The 25094-nt window shown below is 37.7% G+C and overlaps 1 protein-coding gene across 4 annotated transcripts in view; it reads right to left on the bottom strand.

Annotated features, from left to right (window-relative positions):
* ERBB4 (erb-b2 receptor tyrosine kinase 4) overlaps window positions 1–25094 on the bottom strand; it is a 918585-nt gene that overhangs the window by 252819 nt on the left and 640672 nt on the right. For all 4 annotated transcript variants that reach the window (XM_087919620.1, XM_087919622.1, XM_087919619.1 and 1 more), the window contains exons 9-11: window positions 19033–19159; window positions 11103–11176; window positions 4428–4518 (exon numbers count right to left, since the gene is read on the bottom strand). In XM_087919620.1, the coding sequence (XP_087775746.1) occupies window positions 4428–4518; window positions 11103–11176; window positions 19033–19159 (292 nt within the window). The remainder of the gene's footprint in view (window positions 1–4427; window positions 4519–11102; window positions 11177–19032; window positions 19160–25094) is intronic.

The raw sequence follows: 25094 nt of genomic DNA, 5'->3' as shown, positions 1-25094 counted from the left end.
GGTTTAGATGAGCTGCATGGATTCTGGTTGAAATCACTAACAAATTTGCATGCAAGATTAGCAAACCAGATGAATCAGGTTCTGGAAACACCAGAAAGTGAAAAATGGTGAACAACTGAAGGAACCTTTTTGATTCAGAAGAATGCAGAAAAGGGAAATAAACCTTGCCTGCCAACAACATACAAATTACTTACATGCATTATTGCAAACCAAATTTATAGATATCTAGAAAACAAGGATTTGCTACCTGTAGAACAGAAAGAGTGCTTCAAAAATTCAAGAGGAACCAAAGGCCAACTGATGATTGATAAACTAGTTTTGAAGAATTCAAAGAAAAGATGAACACATGTGTTCATAGCCTAGATTGATTATAAGCAAACATCTGATTCTATTCCTCATAGCTGGATTGAGAAATACTTAGATATTTTTGGAATTAGCAGCAACATCCAGAAATTCCTGAAGATTTCCATAAAGCTATGGCAGAGTAAGTTGATCGCCCGTGGAGAAGAATTTGGTGAAGTATAATAATAATAATACTTTATTTGCGGTCACAGACCAAAACACAAGTACAACAAAAGAAGAACATGGGAAAATTAATCATGAACAATTGGTCACCAAAAACTTGACTAAGGGGAATTACAGCATTCTCTACTGATGGTTACAGCTCTTAAAAAAAAATTGGAAATCTGAGAAGTGATGTATGAAGAACCATCCCCTAGACAATATAAGAACAAATTACTAACATTGGGTCTAGAAGGGTCTGTTTCAAGGAGAGACAGTAACTTAGATCTGCCTGCGTTATACATAGGGCAATATAAAAGGACATGCTCCACAGTTTCAACCTCAGCTCTGTCACAGGGGCATAGCCGCTCGTTAATCGAGAGCCTCTTAAATCGCCCATCCAGTAGTGCTGAGGGCAAGACATTAAAGCGAGCTAGGGAGAAGCTCTTCTATACTTGGGAATAGTTAGAGTATAAAAATAGGAAGCCATCCTCAGTCCGTAATTATTAAATTGGCTGAAGATCAGAGAGGAGCAAGTTTTGTTAGCTCTGGCTCGTAGATATTGCAAGTCAATGTCCACAAGCCATTGGACTACCCTAAATTGGGCGTCCTTAAGGCCATAATCTCCCAGGGCATCCCCGTAAAACCTAGCAGGTGTAATTTCTTCATCAGCTCCCTCTTCCAATGAGAAATATGAGAGTCAGCAAATGCCAGGGAGAGGTAGCTTCCAGGAACTACCAAAAAGAGCACCTGAAACCACCATTTAAAGGTGTTAATCCACGCCATACATTCGACTGATCGAGTGTCCAGTTCCAGGTACATCGGAGCAAAACCAACACAAGGAGGAAGACCCAGAAGTTTTTTAAGAAAGACAGCCTGGGTTCTTTCAATACAATCCTTGAAGCCCCGTATCCATATGGGAATTCCGTAAATAGTTTGAACCAAAGTTTTGGCTTTGTAAATATGCAGAGCAGAAGAAATAAACTGGCCTCCTTGGGTATAAAACAATCTTAAAATCTGCTGGTGACTACAGGAGGCCGAATTCAGCACCAGTGTTCGATGTCTAATCCAAGCACCCGTGTTCTGAAATTGAATACGTAAATACTTAAAATGGAAAATCTGCTTAACAGCATTACTATTGATAGCCCAGTTATACAATTTCTGGGCTCTAGAGAACACCAATACTTTGGATTTGTTATAATTAATGGACAAGTGGTTCTCAGCACAGTTAAGACCCAAATGCAGAAAGTAATATTTTCAGATTTGGCCTTGACAATGAAAGGTGGGCCGCATCGTCAGCATAAAGGAGAAGCGGGATCTTCGTAGTTGACAGCTTTGGGGCATGGGACTCAATACACCCAATGTGAAAGGCCAAGTCAGATAAGAATAAATTAAACAAAAGAGGAGCCAGAACACAACACTGCCTTACTCCGTTCTTAATCGGGATAGGATTTGAAAGTTCTCCCTGCAAACCACACCTGACCCGACTAGAGGTCTGGTTGTACAAGGATCTAATTAGGAACAGAAGTGAAGTTAAACTCAAGCGAGGAATCTTCCAAGGCGACTCATTATCACCTCTTTTATTAGTACTTTCAATGGTGCCACTAACAAGCATTTTGGACAAAATGAACTGTGGCTATGAATTGGCTAAAAAAGGGATGGAAATTTCCCATTTGCTCTACAAGGAAGATTTAAAACTTTTCGGAAAAACAAAAGCTGAATTGAACTCACTGATGAAAAGCACTGAGGAGCAGAGACATTGAGACACTGAGATGCAATTTGGCATTGACAAATGTGCAACAATTGCTGTTAAGGCAGGAAAAATGGCTGAAAATGATGGATTTAAACTTGATAGTGAAGCATTAACATCAGAAGAAGGGTACAAGTACTTAGGAGTTTTGGAAGCCTCTGACCTGTTGCACAACTAAGTCAAGGAAGCTACTTCAACAAAATACATAAAGCAAGTCCAGAAAATCTTGAGATCAAAGTTAAGTGGACAAAATATGATGGTGGCATTTAACACCTGGGCAGCGCCTGTAATATGATACTAAGCTGGAATAATTGATTGGACTCAGCTAGAACCTGATAACTTGAATTGAAAGAAAACTAATGACAATGCACCATGCTCTGCACCCAAAAAGTGATATTGATCTATTGTTCCTTGCCTAGATCTCAGGGTAGCAGAAGACTTTTACAGATGAAACAAACTGTGGAAGAAGAAAAACATGGCTTAAATGACTACATAAAAAAGCAGAAGTATCATTGCTGAAGGAGGTGAACAATGGAAACCTCTTTAAAATGAGATTGAAAGCAGAATATTGAAACAACTGAGCATTGAGTTTCTAACTGGAAAAAGAAGCCTATGCACAGTCAATATCTGAAGGATATTGAAGGAAAGGTATATACAAAGCTAACATAGAGATGGTTGAGATCAGGGATGCTGAAAAAGGAAATTGAAGGCTTCATATTGGCTGCCCAAGAACAAACCTTGCAGACCAGTTCTATGAAAGCAAAAATTCAACATGTCAGTAACAACAACAAATGTCGCTTATGCAATGAGAAAGATGAAACAGTGGCTCACCTTATCAGTGGCTACAGCAAAATTCCACAAACTGATTATCTACGACATCATGGTCAAGTTGTCAAAATATATTGAAAGCTTTGCCAGAAGTTTGGGTTCCAGTGCAACAAAAATTACTGGGAACATCAAATTGACAAAGTTCTTCTAATGTTGTGGGACTTTTGGATCCAAACAGATATCTGGCACACAACTTGCCTGACATCACTTTTTGTGGAAAATAAAATAATCTGGTTCATTGATATTGCAATACTGAGTGATGGATGAATTGAAGACAAACAACAAGACAAAATAACAAAATACCGATATCTGAAAATTGAAGTTGAGTGATTGTGGAGGAAGAAATTAATGGTTGTACCAATAGTATTAGGAGCCTCTTGGAGCAATGCCCAAAGGGTTGCCTAGATACAGGGAAATTTTGAACTTATCAGAGTTGAATATTCTGACTTTGCAAAAAATCCACCTTACTTGAAACTGCCTATATACTCAGACATTACCTTAACAACTCTTAGATGATTTCTTAGGACGTATAATGATAAGTTTCTATCAGTTTCAGACTGTGAATCAAATTGAAGATTAAAATAATAACAATAACAACAACAACAGTAATAATATAATCATTATCATCATCTGGCTGACTGTGCAATGAACTATAATAATAATAGTGGATGTGGCAACAGCTGAAGACAGCAGAATAGAAAATAAAGAACAAGATAACAAACTATCTGAAAATAGAAATAGAATAACTGTGGAAAATGAAAGCAAAGTAATATTGATAGGTGACTTGGGTGCAAACTCAAAACACCTGTACTTGAACACTATCAGCATTGACAAAGCTACCATTGGTTAATTGCAAAAGGCAACTTTACTTGGAACAGTTTATATCCTGTGACAATGCCTTTAATATCATCAAAGAAGAGCATTCCTCTATCCCAGGTTTTTGGGAAGGACTCAACAGATGGATAAAAATACCAAATCCAGTCGAAACATCTGGTTGACTGTGCAATGAACCATAATACTACAATTATAAAATCCATAAACAAGTAGTCACTAACGTGATTAAAATGGCAAACAATGAAAAAATACTAAACAGGAGTATAAATAGAATAGATGGAGCCAAGAACAGAAATGCATTCAAGGGTAGGTACTTCCTTGTGTTAGAATTGAGGAAAAATCCAAGCTGCTGTTTCTGGCAGCCTAGTACCAAAGGATCAGTTATGAGACCAAAAGTTTAAATCAAAATGTCAACACTATTTTAATACATTGTAATTCCTAAGTATTTTTTTAAATAAATGAGAGTATTAAAGATAGAAATATATATTCATATATAGATATATGTATATCCTACCTGTATAATGCTCTTCCACCAATAGTTACCAGATTTGAAAACACACTAAAATCTGTCATATTTTCAGGCCAGGATTGTATGTTCAGGAATCCTATGTAAGATGAAATCAGAGGAGTTAGAAAATGTGCCTGATGCAATTATGGCAGCATTTCATACTTGAAAACTGTCTGTATTAAGAGCAGGAAACATTTGGAGCTGTCCAACCTGTAAATTTAGAGCAGAGGTTATTATCAATAATGTTCTCCACAAGGGAGACAGTTATTTGAAAAATAACTGGAAAAAAAACCCCTCCAAACCAAACAAAATTATAACAAAGGCTCTGTAATGGTAATATACTGTAAGTAGTATGGCTTAAATTTTAATATATAACATTAAATAATATGTATTAATATTAAAAATTAATATATAAATAGGAATTTGTTATTGAAACATAAAAGAAAAACTAGAGTGGGAAAAGATAAAATAGATCATCATATTTTGATGAATTTTAGACCTCAAGCTGGAATAGAATAATTCAAAAGAATTGAAATTTGAGGTAACCCTCAGCAGCTTCTGAATTTAGGCGGAGTAAGTGCCTCTCTCGCTCTCTTTGCAGGAAGTTTTGGAACTGCTTTGGACGAATTCAAATAATTGGAATCAGATGGTTTACACCCCAGGTTTCTGAAGGAGATGTGATCTCAGAACTACTGAACAGAATCTTTCAGCACTCCTGGAGCACCAGGGAACAATCAGAGGACTGGAAAAGAGCTGATGCAGTTTCAATCTTCAAAAGGTGGGGGTGGGGGGGAGTGGATTCAGGAAATTACAGACCAATCAGCTTGATATCAATACCTGGGAAAATCCAGGAAGACATAGTCAAGCAGCAGATTTGTGAGTACCTAGAAATGAACAAGGTGATTACTACAAGCCAGAATAGGTTTGCTAAAAGTAGGCCACGCCAAACAAATCTTACTGCCTTCTTTGATAAAGTGACTAAATTAGTGGAATGAGAAAATGCTAAGGATATAGTATACTTAGATTTCAGTAATTTGTTTGACAAAGTAGACCGCACCCTACTTCTTGGTAAGTCAAGACTATGCAGCATAGACAGTACCATCACAAGATGAATTTGAAATTGACTGATCAACCACATTCAGCATGTGGTATCTCAAGATTCTATCTTGGGACCAATGCTCTTCAATATCTTCATAAATGACCTGGAGTTGGGGACATTGGATAACTCATAAAATTTGCAGTTGACACTAAGCTGGGGGTGGGATTGCTAACACTTTGGAAGATGGTGTCAAGATTAAGAAGGATCTTGACAGACTTGAGCATTGATTCCTATCCAATGACTTGGTGGTGAGAAAACTAAGTCCTGCACTTAGGCAGGAAAAATGAAATGGCACAGGTACATGATAGCAGTGGTGGGATTCAGCAGGTTCTCACCAGTTCACCTGAACCGTTAGTTAATTGCTTATGCAGTTCTGAGAACAGGCTGAAAATAAAGTACAAGAAAGGGGTTTCCCCCCCCCTCTCTCCCTTCAGTTAATAGCTCCCGGGCAGACAGCCAAGAACCACTTAACAGTTGCAGCTGGAATGCAGCTGGCACACACTGGATCAAGTCAATAAACAACAGAAACTGACAGGATTAGGGCAGGAAAACCCATCAATCACTCATCTAGGGATGGTATTAACTTCTTTCCTTCAAGAAGAAGGATAAGATTACAAATATTTTCATTATAAAGAATATTAACACTTCTGTGATCAGATGATACTCCTGACCTTTTATAGCTGCTGCAGTGTTTGCTACTTCATGTTTCTTCCTGGGGGGAAAAGGTACAGGAGGACAATGATGCAGCTTGATCATACAGGCTGTGAATTTAATGCATGTGTGGTTCAGCCAGCTGTATTGCTTCTGCTGTGAAACACCCAATTTGGAACATAGAGAACATAGAATAATAGAGTTGGAAGGGGTAATGGTTTTTGGTAGCATTCCTAGGCTTTCAATTAGCATGAGTGGCTGCTCTTAATTTCCCTCTCAGCTGCTGTGTTTGCTTTGGGGTTGACTTTTTTTTAAAAAAATGGGAATGGCTGCTTTAAGTTTTCTACATTGTTTTAGTGGTTTCTGGCACTGTCCTTTTGGGGTGTACTTCCCTCACTCTTTTTGAAAGCCACTAATGATGGAGCATCCACAACTTCTGAATGCAAGCTATTCCATTGGTTGATTGGTCTCACTCTTAGGATATTTCTCCTTACTCCTAGGTTGCTTCTCTCTTTGGCTAGTCTCCATCCATAGTTTCTTGTGCGTTTTGGTGCTTCGGAAAATAGATTGACTCTCTCATTTTTGTAGGACCCCCTCAAATTAAGAGAGCATTAGAACAATTAATCAGTGGAACAACTTGCCTCCAGAAGTTGTAAATTCTCTAACACTGAAACTTTTTAACAAGAGATTAAATAACCATTTGTCTGAAGTGGTGTAGGGTTTCCTGCCTAAGCAGGGGGTTGGACTAGAAGATCTCCAAGGTCCTTTCCAACTCTGTTAATCTAATCTAATCTATTCTATTCTATTCTAAATATTGGAAGAGTGCTATGTTATTGTGAGTTGGACTAAGGAGAAATTTCTTAAGGGTGAGACCAACCAAGTTGGCCACACCCACCCAGTCACATGACCACCCAGCCACACCCACTCCACCAGTCATTAAGAGCAGAAAACCGGTTTTTAAATTATTTGAACCCCACCACTGCATGATAGGCAGGACCTGGTTCAACAGTAGTACCTATGAGAGGGATCTAGGTGTCCTGGTGATGATTGTTTAAGTATGAGCCAGCAGTGCATTGCAGCTGCCAGAAAATCCAATGCAGTCAACAGACAGCATCAAGATAACAAGAAGTGACAATATCACTTTATACTACACCAATGAGACCATGCTTGAAATATTGTGTCCAATTATGGCCACCATGATGCAAAAAATATATTGAGACCCTAGAAAGAGTGAAAGAACAACAACAAAGATGATTTATTTATTTTATTTGGTTTGTCAATTGCTTACAAGATAATAGGTATAAATAAAAACATAGTTATGAATACATGGATACATATAAGAAAAATAAGAAAAAAAAACAATAGGCCAGGGACGGTAGGCACATTGGTGTGCTTATGCACGCCCCCTACAGACCTCTTAGGAAAGGGGTGAGGTCAATAGTAGACAGTCTAAGGTTAAAGTTTTGGGGGTTTGGGGAAGAAAGCACAAAGTCAGGTAGAGTATTCCAGACATTGACCACTCTGTTGCTGAAGTTGTTATTTCCTGCAATCAAGTTTGGTGCGGTTTACCTTGAGTTTGTATCTATTGTTTGCTCTTGTATTGTTATGGTTGAAGTTGAAATATTCATTGACAGGTAGGACATTGCAATGTATGACTTTGTATACTATACTTATATTGGACCGAAGGTGGCATAGTTCTAGGTTTTCTAGGTCTAGAATTTCAAGTCTGGTGGCATAAGGTATTCTGCAACGAGTAGAGGAGTGGAGAACTCTTCTTGTGAAATATTTCTGGACTTTCTCAACTGTGTTAATATCAGATATGTAATGTGGGTTCCAGACTGATGAGCTAGCTGTATTTGAGTATTGGTCTAGCAAATGTTTTGTATGCTCTAGTTAGTAGTGTAATATTACTAGAGAAAAAGCTATGTAGGATTAGGTTAACAACTCTTAATGCCTTTTTGGCTATGTAGTTACAGTGGGCTCTAGCACTTAAATCATTAGAGATGAGTACTCCAAGATCCTTGACAGAGTTTGGATCATCAACAAGGTCTTGACTATTCAGCCTGTATTTTATTTTCTGATATATATATTTTTTGCCAATATGTAAGACAGAGCATTTATTTAGCATATATTTATTGATACAGGGGTCTGAAGACTGAATCATATGATGAACTATAATCATATGATAAAGGAATTAAGTATGTTTAATGTAACAAAGAGAAGGTTTAAGGGTGACATGATAGTCATCTCTGGTACTTACCACAGAGAATTGGGGATTGTTTTATTTTCCAAAGCACCTGAAGGCAGGACAAGGAGCAATGGATGGAAGCTTGTTAAAGAAGGTTCCAATCTGGAACTAAGGAGAAATTTTCTGACACTGAGAACAATTAATCAATGGAACAGCTTGCTGCTTGGAGTTATGAGTGCTCCATTGTTGGAGGTTTTCAAGAATAGATTGGACAACCATTTGTTCAGGATGGAATAAATACTCCTGCTTTGGGCAAGGTTTGACTAAAAAACCTCCAAAATCCCTTCCAGCCTTATGATTTTATGAATTCCCACCTCTATCTCAGGGTTAGGAGATAATTCGCAAAATGGAATATTCTGTATCTGGACTGGGATGGTTATAGGGTACAGACAACCTTGGTCCTCTCATTCTCTGGTGAAACTCAAGGGTTTGGCCTTGGATGATACCAGCCTAGACATGGAATTGTAAATGTAAACTCAATTCTCAACCTTGGCCCTAGAAATCACACAGCGCTTCAGCCACCCTTAGAATTGATCTGGCTAGCAGTGTTTTTCATAACACATCCCCAAATTGCAGCTATATCTTGTACCTTATAAATCTCAATTTTAATGTCTGGAGATGTTCTCTCAGTCCATCTAAGAACATGAACTGTTACAAATATAACTTCAAGTCCAAACATTTCTTTCTTTCCCCTCCATCCAAAGCCTTTTTATCTTTCTGGATAATTAACCGTTTACTTCAATAAATATTTCTAAGAAACCTCAAAATTTTCAGCTAGTATAATACCAAGTGCTGTTCAGTGCATTTGGGATTTAATTCTTTAGATTATAGTTTTATTAGATTATAATATAACATACAAAGAGAATACAAAAGCAAATATTAGGGAAATTAGGAAAGGAAAAGGGGAAGTGAATAGTGGGGGAAAGAAAGGGAAAAATAAAAAAAGGCATTGATTTTTGACTCTTTTGGTGCAGTTGAATAAGGCATTAAGATCGACACTCAACTTTTTAGTTTTTCATAATAATAGAAACCAGCCATTTCTCTAACAACAAATCTATCAAATTGGTAAAACCTAAGTTGCATCTTTTTCCACCTCAAGAACAAAATCCAAAAGTGATTTCCAAGTCAAAGTAAAGATATTTGTATTTTTTTTCTTTAATCAGAGCAGTCAATTTAACCACCTTTGCTATTTGGGATTTAATTTTCAAACATCAGTTAATACTTTGCAACATGTCATAGGGCTATTTTTGCAGCACTAGAGAAAATGCCAAAACTAGAATAATCTAGAGGCACCATTTCTAGCATCTAGTGATTACCCAGAGTTTTGCTCACTAGGTGTGCTAGCACAGTAAACCACTATGAATAATCTTATCTCTCTTATTAAAAGTTAAACTGCCATATGGCTATAGAATAGCTTGATTGCAGAAATCATGAAAATCTAGATAAATCCATATTGCCACAGTAAGAGTTTTCAAATCACTTCAGAATTGGTGCGGCAGGATAAATTTGAAATATAGTTCAATGGTCAGTTAAATAAATATGTACAAATAAAAGAGATATGAGGAAAAAAAGCCCGGAAAATACTCATAGGTCCTTCAATAACTAGCTATTGTCCAAAGGATTAACTGCAGTATTTCCACGTTTATAACACTAACAAATGCCCAAAAACATATTTCAGCACTTTTCCATTTCTATTGTGCCACATAGAAGATAAAGAGCAATTTCCTGAACATTCAACTGGGCACTGACAATTTTATTTGAGCTCCTTAATACCTTTATTTTTTTTTTTCTTCTCATGGACCAGTATAACCAAAAAATGATGGCAGGAATTGTCAAATAATTTTATATGCAATTGAAAGACCACATCTAATGTTGAAATAGTTATCTTAAGTAAGGTGAAACTTGATAAACTTGTACAGTTTAGTCTTTCAAAAAGTTAAATGTTCATAAATCTGTTTCCTAACAGTTAGGAAAGTTCACTGAAATTAAGGAAGACAATAATACTGATAACACACACACACACACACACACAATATTATATTCCAGTGATTTATAATACTCAAGCATATATTGTATATCATTTCACTTAAAAATACATATTGATTAGAATATGATATTATCTCTAAATAGAAAAATGGAGGATGGAACTGAGCTAAAAGACCAGTACAGGTAGTCCTCCACTTACAACAACAATTGAGACCAAAATTCCCATTGTAAATCATTGCAGTCATAAGTCAAGTCATCATATGACCAGAACAGTCTTACAATCATTTTTACAACATTTACAAAGTTGAATCACCATGGTCATAAGTTGAGTCATACAATCATAAATATAAATCCATCTTAACCAATGGTGATTTTTTCACAAACCAGCAAAAAACATCACCAACTGCATTCACGTTACTGCAGAATGCTACAACTGATCATAACTGCAAGTCAACAGCCGAGTGCCCAAATTGTTATATGACCATGGCAGCAGGGCAACAGTCATAAGTTCACATTTAGATTGTGGCTGTTTCAGAGATCATAATTAATTCTAACCATTGTTAAGCAAACAATTATACATGGAGGACTACCTGTAATTTATCAGGACCATCTTCTGAATTCATGGCCTAGAAGGAAAATATGTTAAGAATTTCTTCATTCTTACAAATGCATAAACGGCTCCAATTATGTAGATTACCTGTTATCTCTCTCACTGTTTGGAAGACATGTAAGTTCTGCGGGTCAATCGCTTCAATTGTGTGATAAGGATCCCTGGAAGATAGCAATGACACATTGTGGTAATTTGAGTATGAAATTATGCAGATGGATCATTTACCCCAAGTCTTGTGTAGTATCTTTATCTTTACCTTTCCTAACTAAGAAGAGCATTTTCTGCAAATTTAAATTAGTACAATCATACTTGAAATTGCAGATTGTCTGAATCTGCATAAATCTCCAAGATCTTTCAAAGTTCACAAAGTTCCAATCCACTGAAATCCCTGGTTCTATCACCAGGAAAAAAAAGGAGTTGCCCTCTCAATATTGCAGTTTTCCAAAAGGATATCCTTCACACAATTACATTTTCCATGCATACTTGATTCTAGTGAACAGGAGAGAGAATAAATCTTCCTTTTTTCTTTCTTCTCATCTATTCTCTCTGATCCAAATGATAGCATTCACATAAATGGATAATGGGATAAAAGCTTAAACTTCTTTGTGGGAGGAAGGAGAAGAGAGAAGTATGAGGCTGAATTATTTTCCAACTCAGATTAAAATTTGTTATGTGGACATCATGTTCATCTTACATTTCTAAATGATGTATTATAAAATATTGGCAGAATGAATGCTGTTCTTGCCAGCAGTGATTTTGCTGCTCATGTTTCCATCTATTAGAGCTAATAAAGAATACAAAATAACATTATTTATTTGATCAGCCAGAATTTATTTTCATGGTTACTGTATTTTATTTACATTTTGAATCAATCTTAGGATTTCATTAGAATTGTTCCATAAAGTTTAATTCTTATCAGCTAAATATTTCTGATTAAGAAAAGTTGATCTATTTTTTTCAGGATGTTGAAAACTGCAAGAGTTTTAATTATTTTTATTTAAATGAATGCATGTAAATATATATTTAATTAATTTGTTTTTAAATACCTGCTGAAACCAATAAGTATCCCCTAGCAGCTGGATGCATTAATTCAGTCAGGGCTAAAATCTTAATAAATTATATTAAGATTCCTTTGTGAAGGCATACCACAGACACTATAATTTCAACAGTGTGCTTATATGTTGCTCTGCCCTAATGGTCAGTAAAGAAGCATATAATCTGTCATTTTTGGAAGAATGTCCATGCCATTTGTTCCTGTTTAAACAATAGATGACATCAAGTCTCCCCCACTTAAAATCTGTGTACTGTCATGTTTAATATGACTAAAACTCAGTTGTTATTAGGTTTGGATTGTAATGTTATCATGCCATTGACATCACCTACTGCTGCCTCCTCGTGCCCCATTTTTGACCTCCACACCCCATTTTTGCCCTCCACATGCCCGGTTTTTGGCCTGTTCCAGTCTCCACCACCTGGAATGGGCCAAAAATGGGGGGCATGGAGGCTGAAAATGGGGCACACAGAGGCTGAAAATGGGATGTGGAGGCCAAAAATGGAGCACACGGAGGTGGCAATAGGTGATGGCAATCCCTGCAGCCTGAAACAGCTGATCATCGGGAGGCTGATCCAACCAACAATCAGCTGCCTTTGCTAATCAAGCTGTGCTAAAGCTGACAAGACTGTTTGCTGTTTGCTGCAAGGAGGCAAATTGCTGGGAGGCAGGGCAGAGACAGAGGCAGATTTTTTTTTCTTGTTTTCCTCCCCAAAAGCTAGGAGTGTCTTAAACTTCAGTCTTATAGTCCGATAAATATGATATATCAGGAAATCTAGAACTCGAGGAAGTTTTTGGAGAGAGAGAATTGAAATAAGTATCTTAATGTATATAATTTAGTTTGAAACCAGACCACTTATTTAGATCTGGGTACTTTTCATTATAAAAGTTTGTAATTCCTTTCTTGGAATTATAAACTGATCCAGACAAAACACTGTTTGTCTGCTTCCTATGGAATTATAAATAATGCCACAAGAGAAAAAATAATTAACCTTGAATTTACTGGAAGCATTTGTGTGAAGAATAACTAGAAGAAAGAGACTAACATTATATGCAACAGGTGTGCTATTATTTGTTTTCCAACCCATAGAGGGCTTAAATTATATTTGCACAAAATGTAGATTAATCAAATTCCTAGAAAAAAAATGGAAGTCTAGAGACTAGCCACTCTGAGACCAGTCATTCTGAAACTTATTGGTGAACACGAAGAACCTCTAGTAAAGACAGAAGTCGGTATCAGAACAGAACACAATAAAAAAGAAAAAAAACTACTTAAAAACAGAAAGTGCAATGAAAATGGCAGCAGATCAAAAAATAAAAACCTGTGTCCCCACCTCAAGCTGAAAAACTGATTTTATACCCTCTCCCTGGAAGAAAACATTCAGACACCCAGAGAAATCTTTATCAAGCATTCCAATGACAGGAAGTAAAGGTGTAAAAAGGTATTAACTTGTGAAGCTTCCCTGACTCACTCCCAAGTTGCCATAGGCAGGGGGATGGGAAATCACACCTCATAGCTGCACCAAGGAATTTACTCCTCAGTCATTACATGACATAGTCTGGCCAACAAACTCAAGGCCATCTCCAACGGATACCAGCAATTCCTGGAGGGAGTGACTTCCACAATCCATGAAATTGGGGGATGTGACAGATGACACACTTTGGGGGGAAGGGGAAACAGGGTCAGTGGAAAGGTGCAAAGTGGGTGAAATCAGAGTTGGCTTGAGATTGTGCATTGACTTTCGTGCGATAAACAGCATGTGTGTGCACAATTTATACTCTCTCCCCTCATGAAAGACATGTTGTCTCACTTAGCCAAAAGAAAGGTCTTCACTAAACTAGACCTCAGAGAAGCTTATTACTGAGTCTGAATCAGAGATGGAGATGAATGAAAAACTGCCTTCAACTGCCCCCTAGGAAGTTTCCAATTCAAAGTCATGTCTTTCAGGCTGCAGGAGGCAGTGTTTATGCAACTGATAAATGAAGTGCTGCATGAGCACTCTACAAGAGGGTCCTCATCTAACTGAATGACATTCTCATTTTTTCCAAGACTATGAAGGACCACATCCCCTAGTCCGTCAGATACTTGAAAAGCTTTTGGCAGCAAACCTATATGTCAAGCTGTCATAATGAGAATTTCACTGCTCACGGATGGACTACCTAGGCTACCGAGTGTCAAACAAGGAGATAAAAATGGACCCAGCCAAAGTTCAGGCAGTCCTAGAATCGCAGCCCTCTTGCACCCATAGACAGCTACAAAGCTTCCTGGGATTCACAAACTTCTACAGGCAATTCATCCCTCCTTTGCAAAAATTGCCAAACCTATGACAGGCTTCCTAAAATGGAACCCAGGGATGAAGCCATGCCCTGGGCAACCCCTCCAATAGGACCTCACTTGCCAAGGGGCATTTGAAATAATAAAACAGCTATTTGCAAGAGAACCGGTACTGAACTTCCTGACCCCGAACAATCCTTTGTCAGCCAAGCTGATGCAAGAGACATGGCAATGGAAGCCATCTTACTCCAAAGAAATTGCCAGGGGAACCTACAGCCCTGTGCCTACACAGCCCATAAACTCACTGACATGGAGAAATGGTGGGCAGTGTGGGAAAAGGAGGCTTTTGTGGTAAGATGGGCACTACTAAACTGGCAGCACCTTCTGGAGGGGGGGGGGAGAAACCATTTGAAGTCTGGACCAACCACAAGAACCCTGCAGAAACTATCGCCCAAACAGGTCCACTGGGCTCAATGCTTCAACCGATTCAATTTCATGTTAAAACACATACCAGGGGGGAGGAATTTCCAAGGTGACGCCCTCTTCCACATGCCCTAATACAAATGCAAGCAGGAGGAGATAGTAGATGCCATCATTCCACTTCTCCAAACTGCAGCCCAAGTGACCACCCACCAACAACACCACGACTGACAAGACCAACCCTCAAGTGATCTAATCACAAAATGTAAAGCCAAACTGGAAACAGACCCCTGGTTCTGTGACAACCAGCACATCCCAACAAAAAGGGAAAACCTAGCGTAGAAGAGGGCAAAACTCTATGTTCTCAAGTCCCTATGCACTTCATCCTCCGCAGAAGCCATGATGTCAAATCGGCAGGTCACTTTGGGTTCCTAAAAACTTTACACCCGGTGAGAAGACAATTCCAGTGGTCCGGCATGAAGAAAGACACAGATGGCTATGTAAAAAAGCTGCACCATCTGTGCCACCATGAAAGGAGACCTGGAAGACGCCCCCCCACCCCGGACTGCTCCAACAGGTAGCAGAGCCAATGAGACCCTGGGAGGAGATCGCAATGGATTTTATAGTTGAACTGCCAAAGAGCAGGGGGAATACAGTGATCTGGACTGTGATTGATTTAATTCTCCAAGCTGGCACACTTTATACCCTGCAACGAACTACCCTCAGCCCACCAACTAGCCAAACTCTTCCTGAAGCACAACTACCACCTGCATGGAGTACCACGCAGAATCATCTCAGACAGAGGTCTCCAATTCATGGCTAACTTCTGGAGGGAGTTCTTGCAGTCCATTGGATCGTCCCAGGGCTTTATCTCATTGTTCTATCTGAGCACCAAGGGCGGGTCAGAGAGATTGAATGCTATGGTAGAACAGTACCTGAGGTGCTATGTGAACTACCAGAACTACAACTAATAGGGTTGACCTGCCATTCGCAGAGGTTGCTTACAATTATGCTGTTCACAGTAGCATGGGGTTAATCCCTTTCAAGGTAGTAAGCGTTACTTTGTCCCAATGCTGGAATACTGAAGAGACCCCCCCCCCTCCTCAGTCAGTCTGACTGACTGGATGTTGATACTGAAAGTGTCAACAAGAAAGCACTAGCTAAGGCAGCGCAGACCTATAAGCAACAGGCAGACAAACACCAAGTCCCACAATGGCCATTCCAAGTGGGGGGAAAGGTCTTCCTATCCACAGAATACTTAACGCTAAAGCTTCCCAGCAAGAAGCTGGGACCTAAGTTCTTGGGGCCATTCCCCATAGTAAAGATCATCAACCTGGTCATGGTGCAACTGGGGCTGCTCCGACTACTGGGGAGAATACACCTGGTGTTCCATAGCAGCCTCTTAAAGCCTGTGGTTGGGTCAACCCTGAGACTACCACCCCATGAGCCTCAGGATTGGCACGGGGGCAACTCCAATACCTAATCAACTGGTGGGACTACCCTCTATCAGAGGCATCCTGGGTAAAGAGCAGAAACATCCAAGCCGACTGCCTCATTGTTAGATTCCATGAAAAGAACCCAACCAAATCTGGGGAGGGGGAATCTCACCCACAAATGATACACTTGTACTCAAATTGTTTTTGCTTTGCATAAGTTGCCTTCAGGAAATCAGGGAGGTTGAATGTCAACTCATGAAGTTTCCCTGACCCGCTCCCAAGTTGCCATAGGCAGAGTATGGGAAATCATGCCTCACAGCTGCACCAAGGAATTTACTCCTCAGTCATAACACAATGCAGTCTGGCAGAGCAAGTCAAGGCCATCTCCAATGGATACCAGCAATGTCTGGAGGGAGTGAATTCCACAACCCCCGAAATTACCTCATTGGGGAATATGATGGATGACACACTTTGAGGGGAGGGAGAAACAGGGTCAGAGGCAAGGCGCGAAGGGGGTGAAGTCAGAGTTGGCTTTACCTAGGTAATGCTGATATGGTGCGCCTAATAAAAGATTGGATTTTTATTGCCATATGGCTTGAGACTCTTAATTGCATTAGTGCATTGTTTGGAACTCTGACAAAAGGCATATATTGATAATAGATGACTCACTACTCAGAGTCAGAAGAACAGATTTAACCATTTTTAAACCAGATAATTTTCTAGAGGGGTATGTTGTCTCCCAGGTGCAAATATTAAAGGTGTGATAGAGAGGTTCATGAAAAAATAACCAAGCCCACCAATTATTATCCTTTTCTCCTCTTTCATGTTGGAATGAATGAAATAATTAAGATCTTGAAAACCATTTCGATGGACTATGAGCAACGAGGCAGAAAAGCAAACAAATAGTTAACATCCAGTGAGGGAACAGAAGAATCTAGAAGTAAATTGCTTGCTCAAAGGATGGTGCCACTGAAAGTACTTTGGATTTTCTAGACCAAGATTCATATTACCTATAGGAAGGAGTTCTGGCAAAAGATGGGATATACCTCATCAGGACTGGGAAGAATGTGTTTGGAAAACAACAAACTCAGCTCATCTAAAGGACTTTCAATTATAACTGAAAGGAGAGGGAGACCAATCTTTAACATCAAACCTCAAGCATAATCCATAAGACAATCAATCAGACAATGAGAAAGGAGTGATAAGATAGAAGGGAAACTCAAGTTGTTCAGATCCTTCTGAATCTTGAGTCTATCATCCAAAGTGTTAGCAATTGCCCCCAGCTTGGTGTCATCTGCAAATTTGACAAGTTCCCATTCTACACACTCATCTAGATTATTTATGATGTTGAAGAGCACTGGACCCAAGACAGAACCTTGAGGTTCCCAACTGTTAACTTCTCTCATGTAGTTATCGCACTGTTGATGGCTACACACTGAATTTATGCATTTGGAAGAAGATAGAAATGTTTGTTTGCTATTTTTCATTCATAATACATATAAGAAAGTTTTGAGGGGCATTTAATTTTATATCTCTATAGATATATAAAAATGAAAGTAGGGTTAGATTGGAAAAGAGCACATAGAGACTAACACTAGGAATTCAGTAATACACTTGAGAAATTGACTTATTTCCAGATTTTATTCTGAGGTTGAAAGAAGTAGAAAATAATATTCATATTAAAATCAAAGATTTAAAATCAAATAATAGACAATCAAAATTATTTACGTTTCCTATTCACAATTTAGAATCTGTTTCATGGAACTAGTTTCATCCACATTACATTCTTTGTTATTTTTATTCAGTGTAGTTTTGCTGTGGAATGACTACTATCTGGAAAGAAAGCATGCTTTAAAGCAAGTATGTAAAGTTCAAAGTTTGTATTTCTTAAATTAAAATGCATTCTAGGTTTGTCAAATCAGAGACAGAATCTGATTTCCAATCACCCAGCTAACTGCATTATTGAAACAGAACTGATCATTTGAATACTTATTCAATTGTTTTAATTTCCAAATATTACATAAAACATATGCAGAAATGTCTTGCCACAGTTTTATTTTTCATGTCTTTTCTGCTGAATTTCTGAGGCTATGCTATACTAATCCAGTGTTCCTGTTAATTAAATATAATCAAAATAGCTATCAAGGAATCATTATATTCTTTTGCTTAGTGTTATCTAAGCCCATAGGTATCCAGAGAATAACTACAGTTGTCTTTGGACTGTTCTGGAAAAATAGATAACAAATGAGATATGGTTACTGATATGAGCTGAATCAAAAAATTGTTCTACTTTTTACATAAAACAAAATTACCCTATTTTAAAAGCCAAAATTTGCACCTTTTGTTTCTGAATTTAGCACCCTGCTGTATGTCTAGCAACAGTTTCCCCAAAGTGTATTACTACTCCAGAAATCAGAGGAGAGGAAGAGAAAAATGTCATACAAAATTACTGCAATCAATTAAAACTGAATAAAGATAATTTGCAGTACTGAGTGCCATTCATGCCATTCATAAGATATTTAGTTTCTGTGACATTGGGGAAAGCAAAGGTCATCAACATTTCAGGACATCTTTGGTGTGAGGCATCTTTATTTTAATGCCAAAGTATGATAGTCTAAAGTTTTCTTTTGATGTTACCTTATCAACTTTTATGCTTAAAATTTGAAATCTGGAAGAACTCACTATATGCTCCTCCCTGAAATGTAACTTTACAGGTACCCAGGTGAAACAAAGTTGGCCTAATATTTCATTTCAGCATTGAATGATAGAACTGCTGCATAGTGTAATTATTTTAAAAAAACATTGGCATTAGATGTCATAATATTTTACACTTACCCACGAATTCCAGTGACAAGGAAGATCAAATTCCCATTGATCTTGGTGCAGTTGATAAATTTATCAATGTTACTGGAGTCCACAGTTTGAGCATACATCAAACTTCCTGTACCTATGCCATCACATGCTGCAAAAATAAACAACTTTGTAAAAATATGCAATTATATATGAATTATTTGTATAAGTGACTACCTAAGTGAATGACAGCCTAGGCTGAAATTATAATTAGTGGAAGGCAGCAAGGTGATAAAACAAAACAAAGCATGAAGCAAAGCAAAACATTGTAGAATAAGGATTAGTCGCAGAATGATTGTAGCTATATTTCTAGTAGAAAGTCACACATGGAGAGAAAAGTTCTAAAGCAGGACATTTGCATCACTACAGAATGGAGTGATCAAGGCAATTTTAGAACATTGCAGAAGTGAACTGGGACAGAACTTGTACATATATATTATGAACTAGGAAGTAATAAGTACTGATGATAGCGAGAAAGGAATCAGGGGAAAAAAACCTATTCTGTCAAGAAGTCAAGAAAATGGCTATGTTTAATTTTTCTAAGCTGATGTGAAATCCTTAGCTTAAGAATTGCACATTGGTTTCTGAAGTCATATATTCCAAGAGCTTCTGACATAAATCTCCATCTTTTGTTCTTTTATCTTTCATTTCAAAATAAATAATCTAAAAATTATTATTATTATAATTATATTATTGTTATTATATTATTATTATTACTACTACTACTACTATTAAAAACCCTTCTCTATTTCATCCATGCCTAGCCCTGAGCATAAAATTATGTTAGGAACTACTTTATAAAGCAATCTAAAGAATGCTGTGACTTACACACATGACTGTGTATTGCCATAAAAGAGCTATTTTATAGTAACAGCACTAGAAATAGTATGCAAAGATGCAAACCATGCAAGATAAAGCAAAGAAATACACTATAGAACCCTTTTAGCTATAACTCTTTTCACAGATACAATGGAGCAATACTAATGTTCAAAATCCTGTAAGAATAGCTGGGTGATATCTTTATTAATACAATGAAAACAATACAAAAATCCATGGGTGAAACTATAAAGATCTCCAAACTTCTTTACTAAAAATCCAGAATCATTTTAAGCATCTTGGGGCATTTATCCCTATTCCTTTTCTTATAGTTTATCAAATAAATTATTTGACCCTGTACAATAAAAAGTTTTCTCATTACATCTGTTAGCCCCACAGAGAGAGGAAAAAAGAAATGTTTGACTTAATAGCTCTAAACAGAGTGTTACAGGGCTCAGATTCCCACATATCTTCAGGTAAAACTCATAAAATTGATTGTTCTTCTTAAGGAGTTACAGTTGTGTGTAAAGTTTACATAACCTTAGTTAAATGATATTGTTCCATGAATCCCAAAGTGAAGAAAGGCGAAGCAATCTTTACATAGTACAAGGAGTTCTCACTTTATTGACTGTCGACCATTTGATGTTACAATGGTTGAAAAACACTGGTCACACTGGTCACCAGTGTGACCAATCCTGACATGTACAACTGTTGTAATGTCCCATGGTCATGTGATCACCACTCAGGTACTTTGCAACAGATGTGTGTTTATGAACATCACAATGTCCCACAATTACACAATAATCATTTGCAAGCTTCACAACAGGCTTCCAAAAAGCAGAATTAAGAGCACAGAAGTGAAATTGCAAGACAGAATCATATGATGTCTTGTTTAGTGGCTGCAGCTCTTAGCAACAGAGTTATTGATCCCAATTGCAAAGCTAAATATATATGTTTACAAAGTTAAAGTAGAAAGTTAAATGTATTTCTACAAATTTGAATGCCTGCTTACATTAGTCTTTATGTGCAATTTACATGTTGAGAAAGAAAAAAGAGATAGAGCAAAAAAGAGATAGAGAGTATGGAAGAACTAACAATATAGCAGGAGCAAAGATCAAGCATCTTTGCTATCAGGTTTTTGTAATACCCCATTTGGACAGAAACAACAGTTTTGTTTGGCCAGCTGAGGTTTTTCTAGTGTTGCTTTTGGACTTCTATGATGAGGGTGCAGAAAGGGTCTCCTTCTGACAACTACCACATGCAAATCTGTATCACAAAAAAAAAAAAACCCATATGCCAAGGAACTGGGAACATTTACTCCAGTGTCAGCTAAAGTTCCAGTAAGTCATTTATAGTGATCCGTGAATTCTGTTGTTATAGATCTGGCCTGTTTTCAGGCAAATCTAACAGACATTTTACCAATCTTCTTAATCTGTCCTCTTCCATGTAACTTCCATTTCTCAACCATGTTTCTCATAGTTGAAAATGCTAGGTGGAAACATTTAGATAACATTTTAAGGCCTTCCCCTGCTTTGTAAAGGAGAATTATCTTTATTTCCAAGTGATAAGTTAAAGACTTAGAGGAGGTTGATTGTTCTCAATGTCACAAAAATGTCTCCTTATTTCGAGTTGAATCTCTTCTTGATCGATTCCATCCATTATTCCTTGTCTGGCCTTCAGGTGCTTTGGAAAATAAGTTAACTCCTTCCTCTCTGTGGTAGCCCCTCAAATATTGGAACACTGCTATCATGTCTCCCTGGTCCTTCTCTTCACTGGATTAGCCATGCCCAATTCCTGTAACTGTTTTTCATGTGTTTTAGCCTCCAGTCCCCTAATCATCTTGCTTGCTCTTATCTCTACTCTTTCTAGAGTTTCAACATCTTTTTTATAGTGTGGTGACCAAAACTGGATATAGTAATCTAGATGTGGACTTACTAAGGCTTTATAGAGTGGTATTAGTATCTCATGTGATCTTGATTGAATCCCTCTGTAATGCAACTTAGGATTGCTTTTTTGGCTGCTACTGCTGTACACTTTTAGCTCATATTTAATTGGTTGTCCACTAAGACTCCAAGATCCCTCTCACAGTTACTGCTATTAAGCCTGGTTTCTCCCAATCCCAAAATATATTAGTACTTTTGGTTTTTCTTGCCTAAATATAAGACATTCTTTTTCTTTACAATGAATTTCATTTTTTTGATAGGGCCCCGTGTTCAATTTTGTCAAGATCTATCTGAATCTTGAGCCTATCATCTAGGGTGCTGGCTATTCCTGCCAGCTTAGTATGATCTGCAAATTTGATAAGTTTCCCTTCTATTCCCTCATCTAAGTCATTTATGAAGATATTGAAGAGTACTGGGCTTAAGATGGAACCTTGTGGCACCTCACTGCTTGCTTTCCTCCATATAGATGTAGTACTGTTAAGGACTACTCGTTGGAGTATGATTTGTCAGCCAGTTATGAATCCATCTGTTGGTGATGCTATCCCACTTTTTTCTAGCTTACTGAGAAGTTGGTTGTAGTCTACCTTGTCAAACTGTGCACCATGAACATGTTATACAATTTAGCCAGCTGTGCCTATATCATTGTATGCAACCATAGCTCCATATAGAAAATATGATATCTGAAAGAGTATGTTAAAGAAGGGGAAAGTTCATAACAACCAGAGACATATCCCTAAATCATACAAAGGTACAAATTCAATCCCCATTCTGACCTACATAAATCAAAAGTTTTCAAGTGTAATTTTATACTAAAGTTGATAGTTCTCTTTGAACAGATTTAAGATGCACAGCTCTTTAGAACTGGATGAAATAGATATGGTGGTAAGCAAGTGTTAATGTTTCTCAAGCAACGAATTAGAAATTATTCATCCCAGAAAGCATTACTAAATATTTGAGGCATGTTGCTACTAGAATATTTTCCCTGCATCTGAAAAATAAAGCTCAGATTAAATGTGTAAAGATATCCTTAATATTCGGAATGTGCTGCTTGCATAAATGCATGAGGTCTTCAAACACAGCAGAGAACAGGGCACACAGACCTGCCCTGCTGATTCCCCCCCCTTCCCCCACTTACCCTTCATGCTGACAGATACTGGGAGATGTGAAAGGGAAATGTACTTGCATGCCTTGAAAAGGGGAACAGATCTGAGCCTTCTTCAGATTTGTCCTTATATTTCCCAAGAAAATATGGTCACCATAAATGTTAGGGGAATTCCAGGATATCTTAAGTCTAAACTAGAGATGACAGTGACAGAAATGTGTAGGTAAAGACCAAATTCTGAATCCACTGAAAGAGTGAAGGGAATTATAATCTGGAAAAAAGGCTAAACATTTTGGAAAGGTGAGAACTTGGGAAATGGTTACATCATTTTCCAAGTGTATTTTGCAATCAGCGTTAAAGAATGGAATTCATTGTAGGAGATAAACAGACAGAGCTGGGGGGCAGAGTTAAATGTGTCATCATCTTTGAGTTGTTATGTTTCCAAACAGTTCTTTCTTGAATTCTGTTGGTTCTTATATGGTGCCAATTTAGTACTGAACATTAACAGTCGACTAGATTCTTGTGTATAGGCTTGAGCAATAAATCTTTGAATTGCAACTTAACATATAGTCCTGATCATTTGTACCTGAAACTAGGCATTAAAAAGAGATTTTTCAACTGGAAAATGGCAAGAAGTTCGTCTTCCCTTTTCTGCTTTAAACCATCTTCCCATCAAACTTCTATTATCCTATGTAACTATACTCCATTCCTCTCACTCTATGAGGAAATAATTTTCTGATTGCCAGGAGCCCAGTAAAGCTCACAGACAATGGGACATAAACCCTGTTTAACTAGTTCACATATTTGCCCTTTTTTCTGATTAAAAAATTGCTCCCTAACTTTAATATTGCATACCCAATGAAATGCATTGTTCCATTGCCTTTTCTTGAGCTTGAGGAAAAAGGAGAAGTAGAAGAGAACACTGCAAAACCCAAAAGGAGAAGGGAGAATAAAGGAAAAACTCCTTGGGAGACTATTCCAGAGATCAGACTCTACCAACTTCATCTTACAAGTTAGTGTTCCAGAAGACCCCCAACTACTGAAGACTCTGTCAAGGACCTTGGAGTACTCATCTCTAATGATCTAATAACTACTGAAGACTCTGTCAAGAACCTTGGAGTACTCATCTCTAATGACCTAAGTGCTAGAGCCCACTGTAACTACATAGCCAAAAAGGCATTAAGAGTTGTTAACCTAATCTTACGTAGCTTTTTCTCTGGTAATATTACACTACTAACTAGAGCATACAAAACATTTGCTAGACCAACACTCGAATACAGCTCATCAGTCTGGAACCTGCACAATGTATCTGATATTAATACAGTTGAGAAAGTCCAGAAATATTTCACAAGAAGAGTTCTCCATTCCTCTACTCGTTACAGAATACCTTATGCCACCAGACTTGAAATTCTAGACCTAGAAAACCCAGAACTACACTGCCTTCGATCTAAGTATAGTATATAAAATTATATATTGCAATGTCCTACCTGTCAATGAATACTTCAGCTTCAATCAGTCATGGAATTCAAATTTTTTTACTACCAATTCTGTGGCCATGGCTTGGTGGGCGTAGTAGGGGAAGGATGCTGCAAAATCTCCAGTCAGAGGTGATATTTGCCGGTTCTTTGAACTACTCAAAATTTCCATTACCGGTTCTCCAGAACTGGTCAGAACCTGCTGAATACCACCTCTGGCTTCAACCATAACAATACAAGAGCACACAATAGATACAAACTCAAGGTAAACTGCACCAAACTTGATTGCAGGAAATACAACTTCAGCAACAGAGTGGTCAATGTCTGGAATACTCTACCAGACTCTGTGGTGTCTTCCCCAAACCCCAAAAACTTTAACCTTAAACTGTCTACTATTGACCTCACCCCTTTTCTAAGAGATCTGTAGGGGGCGTGCATAAGCGCACTAATGTTCCTACCGTCCCTGTCCTATTGTTTCTTTTTATTTTTCTTATATGTATCCATTTCATGTATTCATAACTATGTTTATCCTTAAACCTGTTATCTTATAATCGCTTGACAAAATAAAATAAATAAATAAAAGACTATGTTCAGTGGACTATGGGAAACCACATTTCCACAGAATTGCCATAGTTACCTTAGATGATCAAACAGCTACCTTTAGATAGTCAAACCCAAACTGGTTTGGACTCCAAATGCAAGACTACCAGT

This window comes from Pseudonaja textilis, chromosome 1 (genome assembly GCF_049901715.1).
Source record: "Pseudonaja textilis isolate UNSWEBS1 chromosome 1, rPseTex1.2, whole genome shotgun sequence".
In the NCBI taxonomy this organism is placed as follows: domain Eukaryota; kingdom Metazoa; phylum Chordata; class Lepidosauria; order Squamata; family Elapidae; genus Pseudonaja; species Pseudonaja textilis.
Note: the sequence above shows the minus strand (reverse complement) of the source record. Positions and strands in the feature narration are given on the sequence as shown.